The 21,093-nt window shown below is 34.6% G+C and overlaps 1 protein-coding gene across 5 annotated transcripts; it reads right to left on the bottom strand.

Annotated features, from left to right (window-relative positions):
• Positions 1-4,699: 4,699 nt before the first annotated feature.
• LOC144558286 (uncharacterized) lies at positions 4,700-8,681 on the bottom strand. 5 transcript variants are annotated; one of them, XR_013512878.1, is made up of 7 exons: positions 8,549-8,681; positions 8,016-8,084; positions 7,484-7,773; positions 6,061-6,309; positions 5,525-5,618; positions 5,304-5,436; positions 4,700-4,967 (listed from the first exon to the last, which is right to left on the bottom strand). XR_013512878.1 is itself a non-coding variant. In XM_078307096.1 (6 exons), exons 1-6 carry the CDS (start codon positions 8,664-8,666, stop codon positions 4,954-4,956), a joined length of 834 nt encoding a protein of 277 aa, XP_078163222.1. In that variant the 5' UTR covers positions 8,667-8,681; the 3' UTR covers positions 4,700-4,953. The 5 variants fall into 5 exon arrangements, 3 of the variants coding, with proteins under 3 accessions (XP_078163222.1, XP_078163224.1, XP_078163223.1); XR_013512879.1 differs by having other exon boundaries at positions 8,493-8,638; XM_078307096.1 differs by lacking the exon at positions 5,304-5,436.
• Positions 8,682-21,093: the final 12,412 nt, after the last annotated feature.

Raw genomic sequence — 21,093 nt, 5'->3', positions numbered from 1 at the left:
ATGATGGTCTCGACAAGTTTCACATCGACAATGGTGCCGGTATGGACATTAAACACATTGGTTCTTCTTCCTTTACTCTCTCTCATTTCTTAATTCACCTTAAAAATATCTTACATGTTCTATCTTTTACAAAGAATCTCATTAGTCTCTGACAATTATTGCTTGTTAACTCATTTCTCATTGAGTTTTCTTCTTATTCTTGTCTTATAAAGGACCGTCACACTTCCACAACCCTCCTTCAAGCTAAGCTACTTTGTGGCTTCTACTCCTTCACCCTCCCTTCACCTTCACTTTCACCACCGCAATCTTTATTAGGTGCTCGAGTTTCAGCTGACCTATGGCACGCCCGTTTAGGGCATCCTTCTTCTACAATTACTCTTAAAGTCTTAAATTCTCATAGTTTACCTTTATCTTCAACTAAATTGAACACTTGTCATGATTGTATTATGGCCAAGTGTCATCGTTTACCTTTTGAGCTTAGTACTTCTTCTTCTTTTTCACCTCTTGAACTTGTGGATGCGGATGTTTGGGGACCGGCCCCAATTTTATCAAAAATTAATTTTCGCTATTATGTGGTATTTGTGGATGATTTTACAAAGTTCTCATGGATTTACTTTTTGCACTCAAAAGATGAAGTAACAAAAGTCTTCTCTCTTTTCAAAGCCCAAGCCGAAAATATACTCAACACCACTCTCAAGATACTTCGTACCGATGGAGGTACGGAGTTCAAACCCATCACTCGCCTTTTTCCCCAAATTTTACATCAAACCTCTTGCTCATATACACCACAACAAAACGGTGTGGCGGAACGAAAACACCGTCACATTGTTGAACTTTCACTTGCCATAATAAATCATGCCTCTTTACCTCTCTCTCTTTGGGATGAAATCTTTGCAAGTGCTATTTACCTCATAAACTGATTACCTACATCTTCACAGCCATCCCCATATGAAACCCTCTTCCAACAAATACCTGATTACACCTTGCTTCGTACCTTGGGATGCCTTTGTTTCCCTTTGGTTCAACCTTACAATGATCACAAATTGAATATGCAAGCCTTACCTTGTGTGTTTATTGGTTATTCCTTGTCTCAAAAAGGCTATAGGTGCTTGCATGTTGACTCGAATCGTGTTTTTGTATCTCGACACGTCATCTTTGATGAGCAGGAATTCCCTTTTCGAACCATATTGGAGAAACCATCCTCCACTAATCATGAGACATGCAAAAGAGAAATGATATCCCCACTCAGATCAAGACATCACTTTTATCAAAAGTGGATTGTGGTCTTTTTGTTCAAATACCAATTAAAGTGAAGCAGGGTCAGGAACAACAAATCTCGTTATGATAAACAGATCATTTTTGCAAGTTTGTTATTAGGGGTAGTTCCTACAAAGGATCGGACTAATGATGTATACAATGCTTGAATTATCGATATAGAGTCTCTCAATTTCTGTTGCCTCTCCAACAAACAATACCTTCCACTAACCCTTTACCACTTACTTCACAGCCCATCAATCCTCCTACTCGGCCCATAATTAATCACCTCTCCTCTAAATCATTCTCCACAGCCCACTACAATTTCTCCTACACAGGCTGAGGCTGAGCTTTCACCTCCCATTCAAGCCACTACAAACTCTCCAACTCAGCCCACTACCACACCCGATTCTTCACCTCACACTCAGCCGCAATCTACACCTCCACCAGACAATACCCCCGACCAAACTCATCCTGCTCCTTCCAACCAACCCAGTCACTCCATGGTTACTAGAACAAAGGATCATACTCGCAAACCCAAACTTTTTCCCGACCATGTCGCCTTGCTTTCCACTAACTCAACTGAAACTGAGCCCTCCTCCTTTCAACAGGCGAACTTGCTTCCTCAATGGCGTACCGCTATGGCTACTGAAATTGCAGCTCTTGCTGAAAACCGCACATGGGTCCTTGTACCTTCTGCACCTGATCAGAACGTAGTTGGCTGCAAATGGGTTTATAAAGTGAAGCGTCATGCCGATGGCTCCATTGCTCGATACAAAGCGCATCTCATAGCCAAAGGTTTCTCACAACAAGAAGGAGGCAGTAGACCTCTTGCCGGGGCTGTGCAAAGTAGCAGCAAAGAATGGGATGTGGGTGCATGTTGATGCAGCATATGCCGGAAGTGCGTGCATCTGTCCAGAATTCAGGCATTTTATAGATGGCATAGAAGATGCAGATTCGTTCAGCTTCAATGCACACATATGGTTCTTCACCACATTGGACTGCTGCTGCTCTGAGAAATAAGGCAACTGAGTCGAAACAGGTGGTAGATTACAAAGACTGGCAGATTGTGCTCAGCCGGCTATTCAGGTCGCTCAAGCTCTGGATGGTTTTGAGGAGCTATGGTGTGGCTAACCTTAGAAACTTCTTGCGTTCGCACGTCATAATGGCCAAGGTTTTTGAAGGGCTTATTTCACTTGACACCAGATTTGAGGTTGTTGTGCCAAGGTAATATATATAGTGACAACAATCGTATTTTCAATTAACACTATTAAATAAATACCGTTAATTAATGTTCTCCTAGTTTTCACTTCATTTTTTAGTATATATACAAAATGTAGTACGTAACTAGCTGCATAGGTTTTAGTATGCATGCAACAAGAAATAATGAATAAAAATAAATAACAAATTAATGTATATATAGAAGTTGCATATATAGCTAATAGTAGTATAGTACTGGGTTTTTATTTTAAACGTAAATTGGTGCTTGATCTTACTTGAATATAATAATTGACTTGTTCATTACAGGTACTTCGCAACAGTATGCTTCCGCCTGGTATATTCATCTGATCATGAGATAGATGGTGGAGATGAAGTAAATGGTATCAACAACGAGATAAACAAGAGGCTTCTAGAGATGATTAATGCTTCGGGGAAAATTTACATGACGCATGCTGTGATAGGAGGAATTTACGTGATACGCTTCGCAGTGGGGGCTACTTTGACCGAGGAGTTCCATGTCCGCGATGCATGGAAGGTGGTGCAACACCATACCAATGTGTTGCTGTCACATATCAGAGACTAATTGAAGCTTTGATAATGAAGCTATATATTCCTGATGTATGGAGTTGGTAAAGATGTAAGCATTGAATTACTGGGAGGTTAGACATATAGATATAGTGGCATTTTTTAGCGTTAGGTGAATAAATATGGTAAACTATTGGTTCCATATCTCCTTTTGTTTGTAATTTTCATTTTTTTTTTTATGTTATTATTAGGATTTTTGTGTGTAATCAATCTATACTTGAGCTTGAATTATTCAATTACGACGGAAGTGAATTATTTTCGATCGTTTTATATCCTTGTTCTTATGTCTAGACTAATTTTAATTTGTTCACATCTGGATTGTTTTTTCGTTAAAAGAGGATCATTGTCAAAGTAGTAAGAAACTAAGTTTTTAATTTTCCACCGCTAGTAGCAGCTTGAATAAAGAATCCTGCGTATATGTGATGCATTTATCGTAAGACCCTTTGTTTGAATATATTTCACTTATATGGGAAATTCCTGTACAAAAGAATATTGGAAAAATTTTAGCACTAACAAGTTAATTAGGGAAAATTCTTGGTTAATTGAATACTAATTTTCGTTACTTTTTTGGTAAAGTTTGAGGTAGTGCTTAAGAGTAAAAAAAGGACAAAATTGTTCTTAAACTTGCTAAATTTGCCTCTTTGATTGACTACATCTTAAGTTATATGTCATCTCTGTTTATACTATTCTTAGGAATATTCTGGACCTACAACACTATATACAAAATAGAAATCTCTTCTTCTAAAATTTTCTAGTTTCAGCCCAAGACAAAATAAATGAAATCCAAATCTACACCTACTGATCAACACAGAAAGAGTCTAGCCTTTCCCTTTTAGTTTCTGGACAGAGCCCAAAAAGGAGTCTAGCGTAGTTTTAATTTTCCTTTCCTTTCTGAAATTTGGAAAGCTTAAATAAATTTCTCGTTTCAAATCCAGCCGAGCACAATACCGCAGTTTTCCAAATAACCCCGCGGACAAGGGATTTCTCTCATCTCATGTGATGTTGAGGCAATTTCAGTTTTAGATACATGAACATGAACAGAGGGCTACATCGCTAAAGCAATAAACGAAGAAAACATGTTGAAATTTTATTTGCTATGTTATAAAATATTTAATCGCCCAAGTTTCAAGTTGTTAACTAAAAAATGTTGAAAAATTTCCTAAAAGTGAGGATTATTTTGAAGTGAAGAAAAAAATTGAAATGTCTTTTTATCATATTATATTTCGCAAAAGAACTATAAAATCTTTCTTGGGCAACAAAATCATTTTTTTTAGAAAAACAAAATGCCAAACTCATTTTGATACTCAACAATTGTAAATTTTTATTGTATAATAATGGTTAGTTATTCGTGGTATCTTGACGTTATGTTTATTGTGTGCCTATACGTCACGTGACACATCAAGACCGCTTCGCATGCAACAAGGTCCAGCATGACTGTTAAAGGCACATGATTGGCACGTGTCGTGACATGCCCCTGACATGTTGCACCATTCGTTCATGGCAGAATCCGACACGACGTGCCAATTTTCATTCCCTAGTTTATGCAACCATGACCCGCCATGGTAGTTTTTAAGGTCAAATTTACATGATAAATTTTAAACCTCCTAACTTGCAGCTGGCTACTTTTAGTAGAGAAAAATTAGAAAACAGATTTTGACCTGCTTGGGTCAAAATAGTCTGATAAAATTTCTACGTTCACAAAGAGAAGTAAAAGGCCCCTTGATCCGAGCCCCGCAACATATCCAGGGTAGTAAGAAACTGCCATAGATTTGCCAAATCTTAAGATCATATTTATCCACTATTTTCAAAGGCAGTTTATCTATTTTCTTTTACCCCCCAACTGTGTTCCTGACCTCTATTTACTTCAAATGATGTTGGCGTTCGCTAATGCAGTTACACCAACAATCCTGCATTTATAGGAGCCAGAAAAATGAATAAGCTAATCAGCCTCTTAGTACTTGAATGGTCCTAGGTATATGATCTAAAACCAAAGGAAAATGTAGAACGCCAACTGAATGATACAAGTGATATTAGCATTTTGAAAAATTGAATTTCTTCTTAATTGTAACAGCAATGGTAGGGAATGGTTTGGCTACAACAACATAGCTTGGTATTTCCCCACTCTCTTTGGACTAACAGATGAAGTCTGACAATGATCATAACGTTACAGGCTGGCATCAACCAAAGAACTGGAATGGGCTGGAGAACATTTAACATCACATCAATAATAAATGCTTTATTACCTTATTATTTTATCTCTCTGAAAAAAGGAGGCAGCATAGAATTCATAATAGGCATATGAAAAGCAACATAACGAAAACTGAAACAAAAGGTCATTTAATTGTGGCACCACCAAAATCTTTCCATCCACTCATCCTAAACAGTTGGCACCAAACAGATAGTGGTTAGGGAGGTACAACAAAATATAAGAAAACTGAAAGCAAACAAAAATAATCTGACTTACCCCTTTTGTGTCTGTTAATGGAGAGCAGTTCTTCACTAAAGCCATGGTTCCTCTTTTGCTGTGAACTCAAAAAATTGGCAGCACCATGAGAAAGCTGTCACATAAACATGCTGGAGTTTTTAAGCATCTTGATTAAGAAAAAAAAAAGCACCACCTTCTATAACCTTATCTAAACAACTATAACTGAGTGTCCCAAAAGTACTCAATATGAAAGAAGTAACATAAAACTTACCGGCTGAAGTTATAAACAAACAGTATTTCATACTACCTTTTAAAAATGCAAAGAATTGTTTAGATGCCTAGTTCAATGTTAAACCTGAAGCTCAGATCAGTTGCTTACCTACCTCTCTAATCTGAGAATAATTTTGAACCCCAAATATGAAAAATTGGAGCAATATGTTTTATCAGTATATATATCAAACCTTCCAGCCAAACCATAACCGTCGATATGCTATTTAAATAAAAGTTTTCCAAATCAAAACATTCCAGGCATGACATAAGAGCACTATTAAGAAGGAAAAAGAAAAACTAAAAACCTTATCATGGTGCCGTTTTGAGGGGTCAACGATAGGTGGCAGTGGATAATGGCCATTCGCATGTTTCCTTTTTCCTTTTTCCTTGTCCTTCTCTTTTTCTCTGTCTTTGTCTTTGTGGTGATGGTGCTTGTGTTTTTTGCGCTCCCGTTCTTTGTCACCACCTTCTCTATCTCTCTTCTTTTTATGCTTCTTCTCTTTCTCCTCCTCACTTGTTATTTTGCAAGATATGGTAGGTGTCCCTTTTTCTGACTGCAAACATATATACGCATTGCCGTCATACAACTTAACAATGCTGATAGGATATGTAGTTTTCTCCTTGCTCACTTTCCCATTGATTTCTTGCAGGGGCTAAAGGACATTATGATATGCAACAGAAACAAGAACACATAACACTACCCCTTGCCCCTGAACCCAAAGAATTAGGAACAGAAGACGGTGAGATTTGGGAGCAAGTGCGTAGGAACAAATATTATTCTTAGGAACAAAATATAATTTCTTGGAGCGTTCATTCATTATTTGATGATGTTATGATGGAAAAAAGTGCATTTAACCAGAATCCAAGTAATTTTATAATTTTCATGTTATACACAAATATGTGAAAAATGAATCCGATTATAGAATTAAATAGTCAAAGAAAATGAGAAAGTATTCATACTTAAGGTTAGTGATTTTTTTGTAAATTCATATTGCCAATTTGTCATTCCAATAGGTCACCAGTGGAACTTCTCTACCGAGATACAGAGTACAGACCCTCTGTACTGTATTCTGGTAAGTTCAGATTGCTAATTTACCATTCCATTAGGTCACCATCGAAATGCCTCTACCAATATGGAGTACATACCCTATCTACTGCATTCTATAGACTGGGATTGGCTTTGAATTTAACTAGAATTGTACACGTCATCAGGTATGCTTGAGAAAACTGCCAACAGAAACTGGAGCAAGGAAAATTATACAAACTAATTGCTCCATTTCAGCAACCTTAGAAACAGTGTGCACCCACTTCATTTGATCTCAAATCCAAACCCCTTTTTTTATAGCTAAAATCTCAATTCAGAAATCATGGCTAATTGAGTACTTGACTAATAACCTTGAAATGTGCTTAATTCCTTCAAAAAATACAAAGATAGTGATATTTCAAACTAATCATTTTGGTAAGTCCAAGCTCTCACTAGCCTTTCATCTTACATCGAGATTTTATTTTAGGAGCATTACAAAACCAACGTATGCAAACAGTCCACACTTTACTGCGGATTGTGAGGTTTTCAAGACCTTCCTCTCTTCACTGAGATTTTAAGAACAGATCAGGGAAGCAGTACCAGATATGACCAAACAATAACAACAACATAACCAAATATCGCACAGATGAAAGGTCCATACCAGTATATACCAGTCACCAAACTACAAGAAGGAAACAACTTACCGAAGGCAAATGGACAGTACCATTCTCACGCAACTGGAATGCCTGGCCGAGTGTCTCCAGGTCAAACGTACTTATACGCGCCTTCGTTTCAGGCAGGTATGGTGCATTTTGAATCAGCTGGTCGAACTCCATTCCCTCACCTCTCATGATGTCCCTCTCCCCCACCACATTGCGCAGGTAGTGTGTCTCCCTTATCGAAGCCGGAAGTGCTCTCTTGCAAAAGAATTTATGGTGGGCAAGTAGCTTGTATTGGTTTATCAAGTCAATTGCACCAGTTAGCTCTCTTAGACCTGTAGTTGAAATGTCCGTCAATTTCAAAGACTGCAATCATATTTAGATGATAGTACCAAGAATTTAACCGGTGCTATACTTGGCTAGTCAGATGTTGGTATGATACCATGCTTATACTAACAGTAGAATACTACAACAATGTGGTCTTGTTCTGTGAGACCGATTGATATGGATACCAATGTTAAATCTCTTTTATACAAAATAAAGGGCTAAAGAAAATGATTAAGATGCGCACTATTACCTCTTCCGAAGTGCCATCCGAACTGATCCATCAAATTTAGAAAGAAGCACAGAGTAATATTACGAAAACCTGAGATTGGAAGGACAAAAGTAATTATACAGATTATCAGATTACATCTGTCAAACCAATTTTCTCAATCAAACAACAGTTATGGTCGTTTCTTAATCAATTCCGTCAAACATTATATCCTAAGAAGATAGCCTTAAAAGTTGAAACCAGTATAGCAACTTCCTCAGAATACAACCATAGAATTTTGCTATTAAAAGGGTTGAGGAGCTCAAGTCTCAATGATACATACCAGACATAACTACTACAACCATTTTCTTAACTAAAAGGAAAGCATTACTAACTACAAAATAGAGTCCACTAAAATGTAAATAATTGTGCCACAAAATGCGTTGGACACCTAGGGTTTTCTTCTGCACTGTGTAAGGCAGGAGAGAAAGGGGAGGCGGAATGGGATTATGAGTATCGTACAAGAATAGACGTCCGATCAAGAACACACGAAGAGCGATAGAGAGAGATGGAGAGACCGAGAGCGCGAGGTGATGGAGCAAAACTGCGAAACGGAGGCGAGGAGGGTACCTGTGCTTGCTTTTGCGATTTTTGTTGTCGCACAAGAGAAGATGGAAGTCGGTGACTCGGTCGCATGGTAATTATATTTCGGAGCCTCGACCGTCTATAGAGTCGGTTATGGGCCAATAAGTGAACCGCATTGCTTAATTCGGGTTTCTTCTGTTCAAAATGGGTTTGGTCGTCGTCGGATGTTCCTGCTTATTTCGGCCAGTTATGGGCCGATAGATTATTTGGGCCGGTTGTTCCGGGTCATCTGGGTTAAAATAAATTTAGTATCCTCTGCATTAACTCAAATTTTGATTTAAGATCTGGACCGTTCAATTAACATACGCACTAATAGTCAAGGTCTTTGTGCTGTGCGTTATAGGCGTGGTTCGGATGAATTCTGATTAATGCAGAGAATGCGGATTCGGTTAAATACTGTTTTTTTTCCAGTGTTGTGAAAAGGGTAGCGCTATTTTGAGGGCTGATTTTCAAATATTGAGGTGAATCTTTTCTAGTGTTATATCACTTTTGTCTCTAATTAATGATTTTTTTTTCTATGTTCTGAACTTAATTATTCTTACAAGGAAGGTGAAAGAAAGCTGTCAGATTTAGGCCTCTCTATTTATGAAAATAAATAAATTAGTATGGATAAACTTTATCTTCCATGGCATACGTACATTCATATGGTGTTAATAAGTATAAATCAGAAACTTATAGCAAACAAATTGTAATGCATCATGTTAACAAATTAAAAACTAATTAAGTTGAATCAAATCAACAGCTGAACCTAAATTTAAACATAGCCTACTTAACTAGTACTTATGTAATATTTTTTTTTTTTTCAAAAATACATTTATTTGATATTTTCAAAATATCAAGCACTATTCAAATGAGAAAACTAAATTTGTAGATGTATTTTCATTTTTTTTAAAACCACATCTTTTACATTAGGACCGATTTCAAAGATATTTACCTCTTTATCAAATGTTTTAAATTTCTGAATAGTGTAATTTAAATGATTTTATGATAAATTACTAATTGATTTCAAATCGAATATCAAAATGATTTAAATTTTAAATTTAAATATCAGCGTCCTAAAATATTACAAATTGGATGTATAAGATAGCAACCTCCTAAAATATAACACCTAATTTGTCCTAATGTATTATATTATTCTATATGAATAGTAACAATTAAAAATCTTTGATCTACTCAAACTAGAAAACAAAAAATTATAGTTTATTTGCTTTAATATTGAGATCAAGCAACTCTTGTCATGTTTTCTAATGGAACAAATATCTGATTATGTTACGTAGATAGATTCTAAAACAGATGGAACTAGAATCATATGTGAATATGGAAAGAAATGATATATTTGATAAGAACTGTGTATTGTTCATGCTATTTCATTTAATGCATTATTACAGAATAATTAACTTTCCTTTATTGACAACACGAAGCAAAGATAGAAGATAATTATTGGGAGTAAAACTAGTATTAAAATAAAAATAGATTCCTAAGCACTGAATATAGTGTTTTGAGACCTCAAAATAGCACTGCCCTTTCTAAAACAACATTTAATTCATTTTAGTCAAATTTAATATTTTAAAAAATTACGCAATTAGTAATAACTAACTAAATTGGTTGAACTGAAATTTATGTTTTGATGGATTCTAAATTTATATTTTGTTAACATTTTAATTTCATAGGACTCAGTGCCTCTTCTTCTCGATCGCTACCATCCAGCCATCCCTTTGTTTGTGCCTGCATCTCCATGGGAGAGAGAAAGGATGGAGGGAGAGAGAGAGTTGCTAGTTGTTTTCTTTATTGAACTTTTTTCTTTATTAACTATTGTATTAATTGTAATAGACTTAATTGATACATATAAAGAAAAGAGTAAAAGGGTATAATTGGTATTTAGAGAGAAAAGTTTATCTCAGCTTTCAATATATCAATTAGTGGTTTGCTAACGGGTTACCCGTGACCCGTTCCGGGTAACCCGTTAGGGGTAACGGGTAGGGCGGGTAGACGGGTACGGGTACAACCCGCAACGGGTAGACGGGTAGTTTTCCCAAAACCACTACCCTACCCGTTTATTACCCGTACCCGTTGCGGGTTGACGGGTACGGGCGGGTTTTTTTTTTTTTTCTTTTCTGTTTTTTTCTGAATTTTTATGCTTTGAGATTCGTGCCAAGTTAAAGGACATCCCGGATGGAGTTTAGATATAGGGGTCCGTTTTGAGATTCATGCCAAATTAAAATTGATGACTCAGATCTCATTCTACTCAGTCAGGTATTGCACTGGATCTGAATTCTATAGGGTGCCGCCAAAAAAATTTTGAAATTCAAATTTTGTAACGGGTCAGGTACGGGTAGACGGGTACGGGTAGGCGGGTACGGGTTGGCGGGTAGACGGGTACGGGTACAACGGGTTTTTTTCAAAATTATGTTGTCCGGTCCGTTTATTATCCGTACCCGTCTACCCGTTTGTACCCGGGCAACGGGTACAGGCCGGGCAAAACGGGTTCAACCCCTAACGGGTTTAGCAAACCACTAATATCAATTGATGCGCTCAATATAGCACTTGTGAAAAAGGGTTGTTTAGGCCGATTAATCGGCCGTTTAGTCGTTAGCAGTGATCAAACTGTTATAGATTTGTCAATTATTCTCAATTAATCATTTGACAATAACATGTCTATCCGACAAGCACATACCGTTATTTACAACACTGTTTTTTTCTATCACTTTCTCTTTTTGTTTCGTTTTGGTCGATTCAGACCACAGAGTGAATTGGCTAACAAAAAGAAAATAAAGCTAACATGAGCTCGACTATTTTAGGCATAACATTAAAAATTTGTAGGATCTGCCTAAAATAACAAATTAAAAATATGCAAACTGATATATTTTATCATTCGACTCTATACTAAATGATTTTTTTTTAATCAAGACCGTAGGCATACACTAAATGATGTTAAATGAATATAAACATAATAAAAAAAACTGACAAATAAAATGAACTTCAATGTTTATTTCTCTTTCCGTTTGATTATCTGCTAAATAAATTTAAAAATTAATTATTTTTTAATGTATCACTTGTAAATTAATTGATTTAAATACTTTGAATTCGTTGTTATAAGCATGTCAAGTCGATTTTGAAGTTTATAAATTACCATGCTGAGTGTAAATTCAATAATAACTCTTCAAAAATTTAGGAGGCAGTTTGAAATCTAAATGGAGATTTTTTGTAAATATTAAAAGTTGAGTGACTTGATCAGTTTCTTGCGTTTGATGACGGCCTTAAATCAAAAATGCAAAAAAGAAAAGAACCCAACACCTAGGACTTCATCTTATGTGTTAAATTTATTTCCATGCTTTTTGAGTTTTTCTGATCACAGGTTGGTACTTGTCTTCAATATTTTATTTTTTCTCTTACGAGGGACATCAATCTTTCCAAAGCCAAGCCGAGACCAAAACACCAATTTTGAAGTCCCACCAACTGACTTAAGTAGAAAACCGAATGAAATGTTTTGAACGCTCCATATCATACCCTTTTTATTTTTAAGCGTAGTATCGTGATATCTCTACTTGCGTTATAGTAAACTTTTTGAAGAAAAAATATGGATCTAGCCCACATTTTATTCATTATATGGTTCATTACATAAGTTATGTAACAGTGAAATAAAAACAAAAGAGAACAACATAGTTGACCAAATAAGTAAGAAAAATGTGAAGTGAAATAACAGAAGAAACAGAGAATGAAAAGAGGATAAAAAGAAGTGAAAAAAATGCATTAAAGTTTCTGAGAAAACATAAATTGCTCTGTAAGTCTCCCTATTTGGTGAGATGGCGCATCAAACCAATAGTACTGACATTCTAATGTTATGATATCAAACCAAAAGCACAAACTGCAGCAGTGCTATGGATTCTTACCAGCTTTCCTTGCTAGTGTTCTGATATTGGTCTTCATCAGTGGCGGAGCCAATGTTTGGCAGGGGTGGGCAGCTGCCCACCCTTGGATTTCATTTTTTTTTAATCTGTATCATTGCTTAATTGTGCCTCACTCTGATTTCAAATTTGTCCAACCTTGACGGGCTTGACTAAATTACACAAACTATATTTGTATTTCATTTGCTTCGTCTGATTAAATTTTGCAGAAAACAACCATAAAACAGTCCATATATGTATTTCATTTCTATTTATCGCTTCTCTTCATTTACTTCTCAAATTGCTTTGTCCCTATGTTATTATATCTCCGATTAAAAAAAGAAAGAAAAACAACGGTAAATAAAGAGAAGCGAAAAAAAGAGAGACAAAAAAGGAACTGTGTACTTTTTGTATTATTTTTTAGGAAGTATGAGTACTTTTTTATATGGAAAAATACCACTTGTTAGACCTTTTAATTTTTTGTTGAAATTTGTACTTGTTGAATTTTTCTATCCACGCCTAACTCTAATTCTGGCTACGCCACTAGTCTTCATCATCTTCAATCATCTTTACCAGTAAGTGTTTGCTCCAGTTTGGGACTGAAACCACCCGTACCAGTGGCATCTGCACCATACCAGTTTTGATCAAAACTTCCTGCGCCTGATCCTCTGTGTTGTTTCAGATGATACGACCTTCAATTGGCAAGTTGTTTTTTCCTTCAATTCCATTGTTTCTTTGAAAGTTTTACTTCTTCATCCAAACAGGTTTCCAAAATCTTCATCTCTCAATTGGAATTGAATTTGCATCCCCTAATTTTGAGTCTTCTAACCAAGGACATGAGGAATTTGCTTATACCTGTCGACCTGATAAAATATTTTACTAAAATGTACGCTAAAGATTTCAGTACGTTGTTTATGCTAGAAGTTCCCCCCATTAATTCTCAATTTGTAGTGGTTCCCACGGCATCATCTCCATTTCTTCGAATTATTTTAGATTTTTGTAATGGAGTTAATGGCTGCCTATGTAGCGAGCAAGTCAACATAACTATGTTCCATATTGCACACTAAGTAGTAATACATTCCAAAAATATTTGGTATGTAATATTTTAAAAAAGGACCACTACTACTTTTTCAACCAAGCTAGCAAAACCAACAAAACATCCCAATGCAAGCGTAGTTTTTTTTTTCAAGGTTTGGTTGAACCCACTTTTGTGAGTCGAACTAATTCCTTTGGCAAGCTTAAACCGAACCATTTCTCAAATTCAGTTAAAATCAGATTACTTTGCATGCAAATGATTCAGATTTTGCCTCGCAACAAAAAAAAAATTAGTAAGCATATAAGCACCTTCCTGCAAAACATAAAATTTCAAAAAGGAGATCAAGTATTCCAACTTAAATAATCTTAATCAAAAATCAATTGCAGATACTTGTTTGATCTCTGCAATTTCCAAAACAACTATGAACTATCTGAAATTAATTCTTGAGAATATATTAGATGAAATTTGAATAGTAAAAAAAGCACGGACTTTCAATTTTTATGTTCAAATGAAATTTCCTAACACCTATCATGGCAAAAAAGAAGAACGAAAACATGGGCCTTCTGAATGCCAATAGCGTAGGAGCGGATTCAAAGTAGAACAGTGGGAGCAACCCATTTTTTTTATTTTGAGTTTTAGTGGTGATCTATTTATATCGATTGACTTTGTCTTTTTTTGAAAAAAAATTTTGCCCCACCCACCCCTCTGAATGTTTAATTTGTAATTCGGGTTAAATTTAGTATCAAAATCAAAATAAATTTCTTAAATTATAATTGGTAATTAGAATTATAAGTTAAAGCATCAGAAATTATAAGTTAGGGCATTGAAAAATATAAGTTAAAGCATTGTTTTTGTGTCGAGTACCTAATTAGTTAATAGATTTTAATCCGATTAAGTTATAAACTCAATTTGATATTTTTTTGCCCTCCGCATTCACCCCTGCAATAGCGTGCATAACTGATTATGGAAAATGACAACCTGACAAGTGATACTTTATTTATTTCATCTGAGCACGTATACTCCGAACTTGCTATTGGCAGCTTATTTCTGGCTATCAACATAATATTAGCACCCACAAATTCATTTTTTTATTTTTTTTCTTTCATCTGGGTCCATAGCTTCCTATAATTCATGTCATCTTGATATTTAAATTAATTTCAAATTAAATTTTAATTAAAATAAAATGTTTCGTAGTCAAAATTAATATAGCGTACCAAGTATTAGTGTGGATATGAACAAAACAGTACCAACCACATTAGAGTAGTCGTAAGACCGCGATTTATTTTGTTGAAATTTAAGTTTGTCATAAAGTATTACTTAATATTGAATCCGGCTAGTATGATATCAGTGTCACATAATACTAACTTTAAAATTGATTAAATAGACTTTAAACGACTAATTCAAAACATTCAAACCAATTTACTTTATGAGTAATGTGTTTACATGTAATTTTTTTCTATTTTCAAGTTATTTTAGTATCAAATCAAGCGGTAAAAATATTAAAAAATAAATGTATTAAAATTAACTTAAAAACTCATACATTTGATCGCTTGACTTATACCAAATAAATGCAAATAGTTATAAATTTTACATGTAAACGCACAACTAATGAAGTAGATCGGTTTGAACAATTTGAATTCACCGTTTGAAATCGATTCGATAAATTTTAAAATTGATATTATATAGACTGAAATAATACTGATGTTATATATACTAGTCAAACTCCTTAATATTTGCAACGATATTTATTCCTTTATCGTGCTGGCCACCTCTGCATTTGTTAATTGGTTTGGACTTCTGTGTTTTTTAATGTTTTTAACCTAACTTCTTATTATCACCGTTCTGCAGCCGACATATTTCTAAGAAATCGTGAGCGTTCGTTCTATGATTTTGTATCTTTTTGGTTTGTATTTTTTTTAATTACTACGTGGTGTATTAGAAGCAAGGTTTTAAATAACGATTATCGCGTCATAACGAAAAGATAAAAAATAAAAAAGTTATTGCGAATAACGAAAGCTATCCAACATAATGTTTTTTTTTAAAAATACATTTTATATTTTTATTAATTATCAACATTATCTAAAGTCTCATAAAACAGTAAGTAACACAAAATTGATTAAGAAATTAGCATATTCATACTGAACCAGTACAAAGTCCAAATTGCTATTCAAAATAACCCTAATAATATCATAAGCAATATATCTTTATTCATTCAAAATAACCTAAGCATCATGTCATAAATTACATTTTTTTTCCTATTAAAAAAACATAAACATTATAGAATAAACTATCTATTTTTTTCTATTTAAAAACAAATCAACCTGGACTTTGAAAAAATTGATATTTAAAATTATTTTTTAGTTTTGACCTTTATATAAAAGTCTATGTAGCATAGCGTGCGCTAGCGCGTAGCTCGTAGCACAGATAGCGGACCACTATTAACGTTATAGCGGTCGTAGCTGAAATAGCACACTTTTATCCCATAGTGTAGCTTTCAAGATCCAAAAACGCTATTGCGTCGTTATAGTGCGCTATTTAGAACACTGATTAGAAGTAAACAAAATAAATGAGAGAAAAATATATATGGATTAGATCCAGTTGGGAAAGTATTGTACCTGATCTGGATTCGTGTTCTTCAGCATGAGAATTGAGAACAAAATGTCACCAATTGTGATCCAGAAAGCCTTGTCAGCCTTTTAATCCGATAATGGCTGAATGGGTCAGCAGGAGCTAGTTTGGTTTTGGGTCAATTTGTCACCAATCGGATTATATATAAATTTTGGGCCATGAAATTTTGTGTTTTCCATGTGTGGGTGTCATGAACTTAATTGGAAATTGGATAAAAATTGGTTTTATGGAAGATAACAAAACGAAATTGAGTGCTGTAAAGGGAAATTTGGGTTAAAATTGCACAGTAATATAAAAAAAAAAACAAGTTCAAGTCAAATACAACGATAAAAGAAGAGTTAAAAAGGAACTAATATTTCCTTCATTTCATTTCTATATTCATAACCTTTGTACAAGAAGATGGAACATACATATATTTATCGAGGAGGGTTGCAATGCCTCGTGTCTTTCATACATTATCATATCTCATATTTTATATTTTTGTTTTCCAAATCCAAATTGTCGATCCGAACCGTTCAACATGATAAATATACTAAAATATGGTTTGGGATGAAATTTTATAATTTTTGGAATTTTTTTTCTATTTTTCTAAGATGGGTAGAAAATCATTATTTTTTGAACGGTTCAAAAACAGTGATTTTGTACCTATCTTAAAAAATAGTAAAAAAATTTTAAAAAATATAAAATTTCATCTCCATGTATATTTTAGTATAAATATTATGTTGAACGGTTCGGATCGACAATTTGGACTTACAAAACGAATATATAAAATATGAGGTATAGAGTGGAAAATACGTGCCGTGTCGTGCCGTAACTAACACGCCGTGACTTTGGTCTCGTGCCGTGCCATGCCGTGACCAAGTGAACAGTGACCCCGTGCAGTGCCATGTCGTGATCAAAATGTCAAGGGGTGGTCACGGCACGGGAGTCACGCCGTGACTCGCGTGCCGTGTCCAAACGTAACTGGTCATATTTCTCACGTTTAACTATTTTTTCATAATTTAAGTTAGTTTCTTCAAGATTCACCATTTGATTAAGACCTAACGACCCTAATTACATGTGACTCGTGTGATTACGTACCATGTCGTGCCGTGATCAAAATGTCAAGAGGTGGTCACGGCACGCGACACGCGAGTCACGGCACAGAACAGTAATACGTGTTGTGCCGTTCCATGACTGAACTGGCTCCGCTGTGCCATTTTTCCCACACTAATGAGGTATGATAAAGTATGAAAAAAATGAGGCATTAAACCCTCCTCATATTCATCTACTTGGAGAGAGGACACTAGAGCTATCAACAATAAAGAGTATAAAGCCCAAATAGAAAGAAAATGAAAATGAAAGAAAACAAAAGCTCTGGCCCAAATGAAGAGCTTGGGCTCATCATGTTGTATGACATTCAATTTTTAAACTTTCCTAAAATAATAAAGTTTTAGAACAATGACGAACAGTTTGGACCATGACACTGGGTCATCTCAGTACATGTCTCTGTTAATTACTTAATTTAAAGAGTTCAAATACTTCTTAATTCCATACCTTTATTTTAAAATTTTCTTATAAAAACAATTTGAAAAGATTAATAAAAACTAAAATTATTTATATACAATATATATATATTGATATATACACAAAAAATATAACAATTCGATCTTATTTTGATAGGAATCAAGAACCTAGAAAATTTAAATTATTATATACAATATATATTGATATATACACATAAAAATTATAACAATCGATCTTATTTTGATAGGAATCGAGAACCTAGAAATTTTGTGCTAATCAGTGAATCCAGACGATAATTGTGCAAATCAGTGAATAATTGTGCTCTTGGTGCTAATAAAACAAAACCGAATGTTGTATTTTTCATTTTACATATGTAGATAACATATATTATATCTAACAATTTTTAATACTTAAGTTCTAATTTTAATAAATAAAAACATAGTGAAGGCACTTAAACTTGGAGGCATTTGTGAGCACTTCTCATTAGTTTATGCCAAAATGAAAGAGAAAAAAAAAATCTCAATTCTTATTATAATTTTAATGATATCCTTTTTAGCCATCTTTTGAGGCCAAATTCATTAATGCAACGATCTCAAGTTACCAGGCACCAAATTAAGCTGAATTTTATTTTAGTAATATGATTTTCAGATTCCTAAGCACAAACAATTCATAAATTTATAGCAAGAATTTTTTTATTACAGCACCCTTTTTTTGTAAACATCCTTTTCCGGTTCTCTCTTTTCCCATTAGCCTCCAATTAAAGTTTACTTAATGAGCTATTCACAATAAAGATAATCACATTCTTTCCTTAATCCACAAGAAATGCTCTCTAGAAATTGTCTGCACCTCCTTGCATGCATACATAGTTGAACATTCAGTGGTGTAATAAGGAATTCGTATCACCTGAGGTAACAAAATATTTCTGTTTGGATCTGGACAGTCCAATAAGAATCTACACAACTAAAGCAGTCATGTGTGCATTCCACTCAGTGTTATAAAAAGTGGTCGATTAGTCGTTAGCGATGATCAAATTATTACAAATCTTTCGTTTTTATTTATATGATCAATTAGTTGGTCATATTTATTATTCTTCTGTTTAGTACTTATTTATTGTTACATGTATTCTACTTTAGTTCAGATTGGTCTGAATTTCTATCGCCGTGATCCAAGCTAATGTACTATGCATCTTCCCTCATATCAACCGACAGTCCGACACCAATATCTGATTTCACATCTCTTGAGGTATCTCGTCGAAATGGAGAGCATTCAGGCTGCAAGTTATGAATCTCAAAACTGTCCAGTTTCTAAAATTTAATTCGTGCACATAATCAGACCCCGAATTCATATCATCTGCGTTAACGCACCGTTTGAATGTAATCTGAATTGTTCGATTACAATCTACATAAATATCATCTGAGTTAACGCACCGTTTGAATGTAATCTGAATTGTTCGATTGCAATCTACATAAATATTAAAGGGCCACGTGCATTACTTTCATAGACCCAGATTGGGTCGGATTCTGATTGGACGGTCCGAAGCTAGCAGAGAATGCGGACTTGCTGAATTCACACCCCGTTACCGGACTAAGTACAATTGAATCAGACGGTTCAAAATTGTTCTATTTAACCTGGCACAAATCTCAAAGCGCAGCTAATTAACTAATTATGCATTTTGAAGGGAGACAAAAAACTCAATGCACTTGCACCCGTACAGAGTCCACACAGGCACACAGCTATTGCAGTGTGGAAAAAGATTGCTGATTACATTACACAGCGGATATGATATTTGAAAGTGCATTGGACTCGGACTACCTAGCTAAATCAACAACAGGAAAAGAAACTGATATTAAAAAAAAAAAAAAGGAAAGGAAAATAAAAGAAGAGAAAAAGAAAAAGGGACAGTATTCTTTACATGGCTTTGGAATCTCCAGGTCCATGAGACACTGGAAGGAATCCCTTGCCTTTGTCTCAAGTTATTCTTGTATATTGATAGGTGAATGATGATCCGGGACTACAGATCAACAGTCATGATTATGATAGTACTAGTTTATCACTATTTATTTCTTGCCCATCTTACTAAATTTGGACGACTGCGAAGTAGGTCCGATGGACATCGGACATACTTTAGATTCAATGAGCTCCAGGATCACCCAATCCGCTTTAAGATCTGTGCACTCCCGCTATAATATTTGTACACACGGATTTTAAATCAAATTTGGATGGTTCTGAAACCCATCGGCCCTACTCTGTTCTCAAATATGGTTTGTCACATAAAAAAAAACAAAAAATCATAGGCAACCCTGCATGTACTGGTATTTGATTAACGCGCCAATTGAACACTCATATAATTTTACCATCAAACAATAATTATTATTATAACAGCAGATGCGTTTGTAGGACTTCAATAAAGTCTTATCAATCTATTCAGAAAAGAGAAGTATTTGGAAAAAAAAAAAAATGCTGTATTAGATTCACAAAATTTTAAGTCTTATCAGTAATAATTATCGAACGGAAATAGCATTGGATGGAATTAAGGAAAGACAGAAAAATAAAATTAATGTGAAATCATGTAATTAAGTTAAATGAATAACAAATGGATACAGATAAATAAAAAATAAATTGATTTCACAATATAACTCTCTTTTTCTTAAAAAAACCTTCGCAAAAGCTGCAAAATTGTGAGGGAGAATCGAACTCTCGACCTTTGGATACAACTCCTCTAAGACTTTTTTCTAGCCAATTGTGCTACCTCTCTTTTCTCGATTTCACAATATAACTCTTCGGTTAATCACACGCACGAGGTCAATTGACTCTTTTTTGTTCTCATTCTCAACATTAAAATTTTATATGATTTACCTTCTATTCACATTTAACACTCATAGTTTGAAAGTCCGGCTCTGCTTCTAGTGACCGCATGGACTAGGAAAGTGTTTACTTTGATTGAATGAAACTAGATTGGCATGTTTTGAAAAAATCCGGACAATAAATCTTATACATGGACAGCTCTACGTAGTTATTTTGAACTTAATTATGAAAGTATACATTTCGGTCTATATTTTTTAGATAATTATGTTCATTGTTATAAATGTACATTTTAAAATCGAACAATCAAGGAGTCATTTTAGAGATGAGGTTTCGGTAGTTATCTAAGCCAGATTATTAATATTTTAGTCGATCCCTTAGAACTAATTGTCTGTCAGTGACTGTATTTTATACGGGATATATATCTGTACGACTGTACCTCATAAATTTAGACTCGGTCCCTACAAATCTGAAGACCAACAGACCTAAAGACTGGGAGTTTCATTGTTACAGATATTACAGTTCATATCAACATATATAGATATAGGTTTTTGTGAACGGACAACAGACCGTAGTACGACCAACTGATGCACCTGTGTGGTGTTATTTTTTAATTAGATTC

Source organism: Carex rostrata, chromosome 8 (assembly GCF_964058835.1).
Source record: "Carex rostrata chromosome 8, lpCarRost1.2, whole genome shotgun sequence".
In the NCBI taxonomy this organism is placed as follows: Eukaryota; Viridiplantae; Streptophyta; class Magnoliopsida; order Poales; family Cyperaceae; genus Carex; species Carex rostrata.
This window is presented reverse-complemented; position numbering and strand designations above follow the sequence as displayed.

Coding starts and splice junctions, on each gene's coding strand:
- LOC144558286 (XM_078307096.1), bottom strand. CDS start 8,666: ATGCGACCGAGTCACCGACTTCCATCTTCTCTTGTGCGACAACAAAAA. Junction 6,310..7,483: donor GTACTGTCCATTTGCCTTCG/GTAAGTTGTTTC, acceptor ATATGTTTGCAG/TCAGAAAAAGGGACACCTAC. Junction 5,619..6,060: donor CAAAACGGCACCATGATAAG/GTTTTTAGTTTT, acceptor TTTATGTGACAG/CTTTCTCATGGTGCTGCCAA.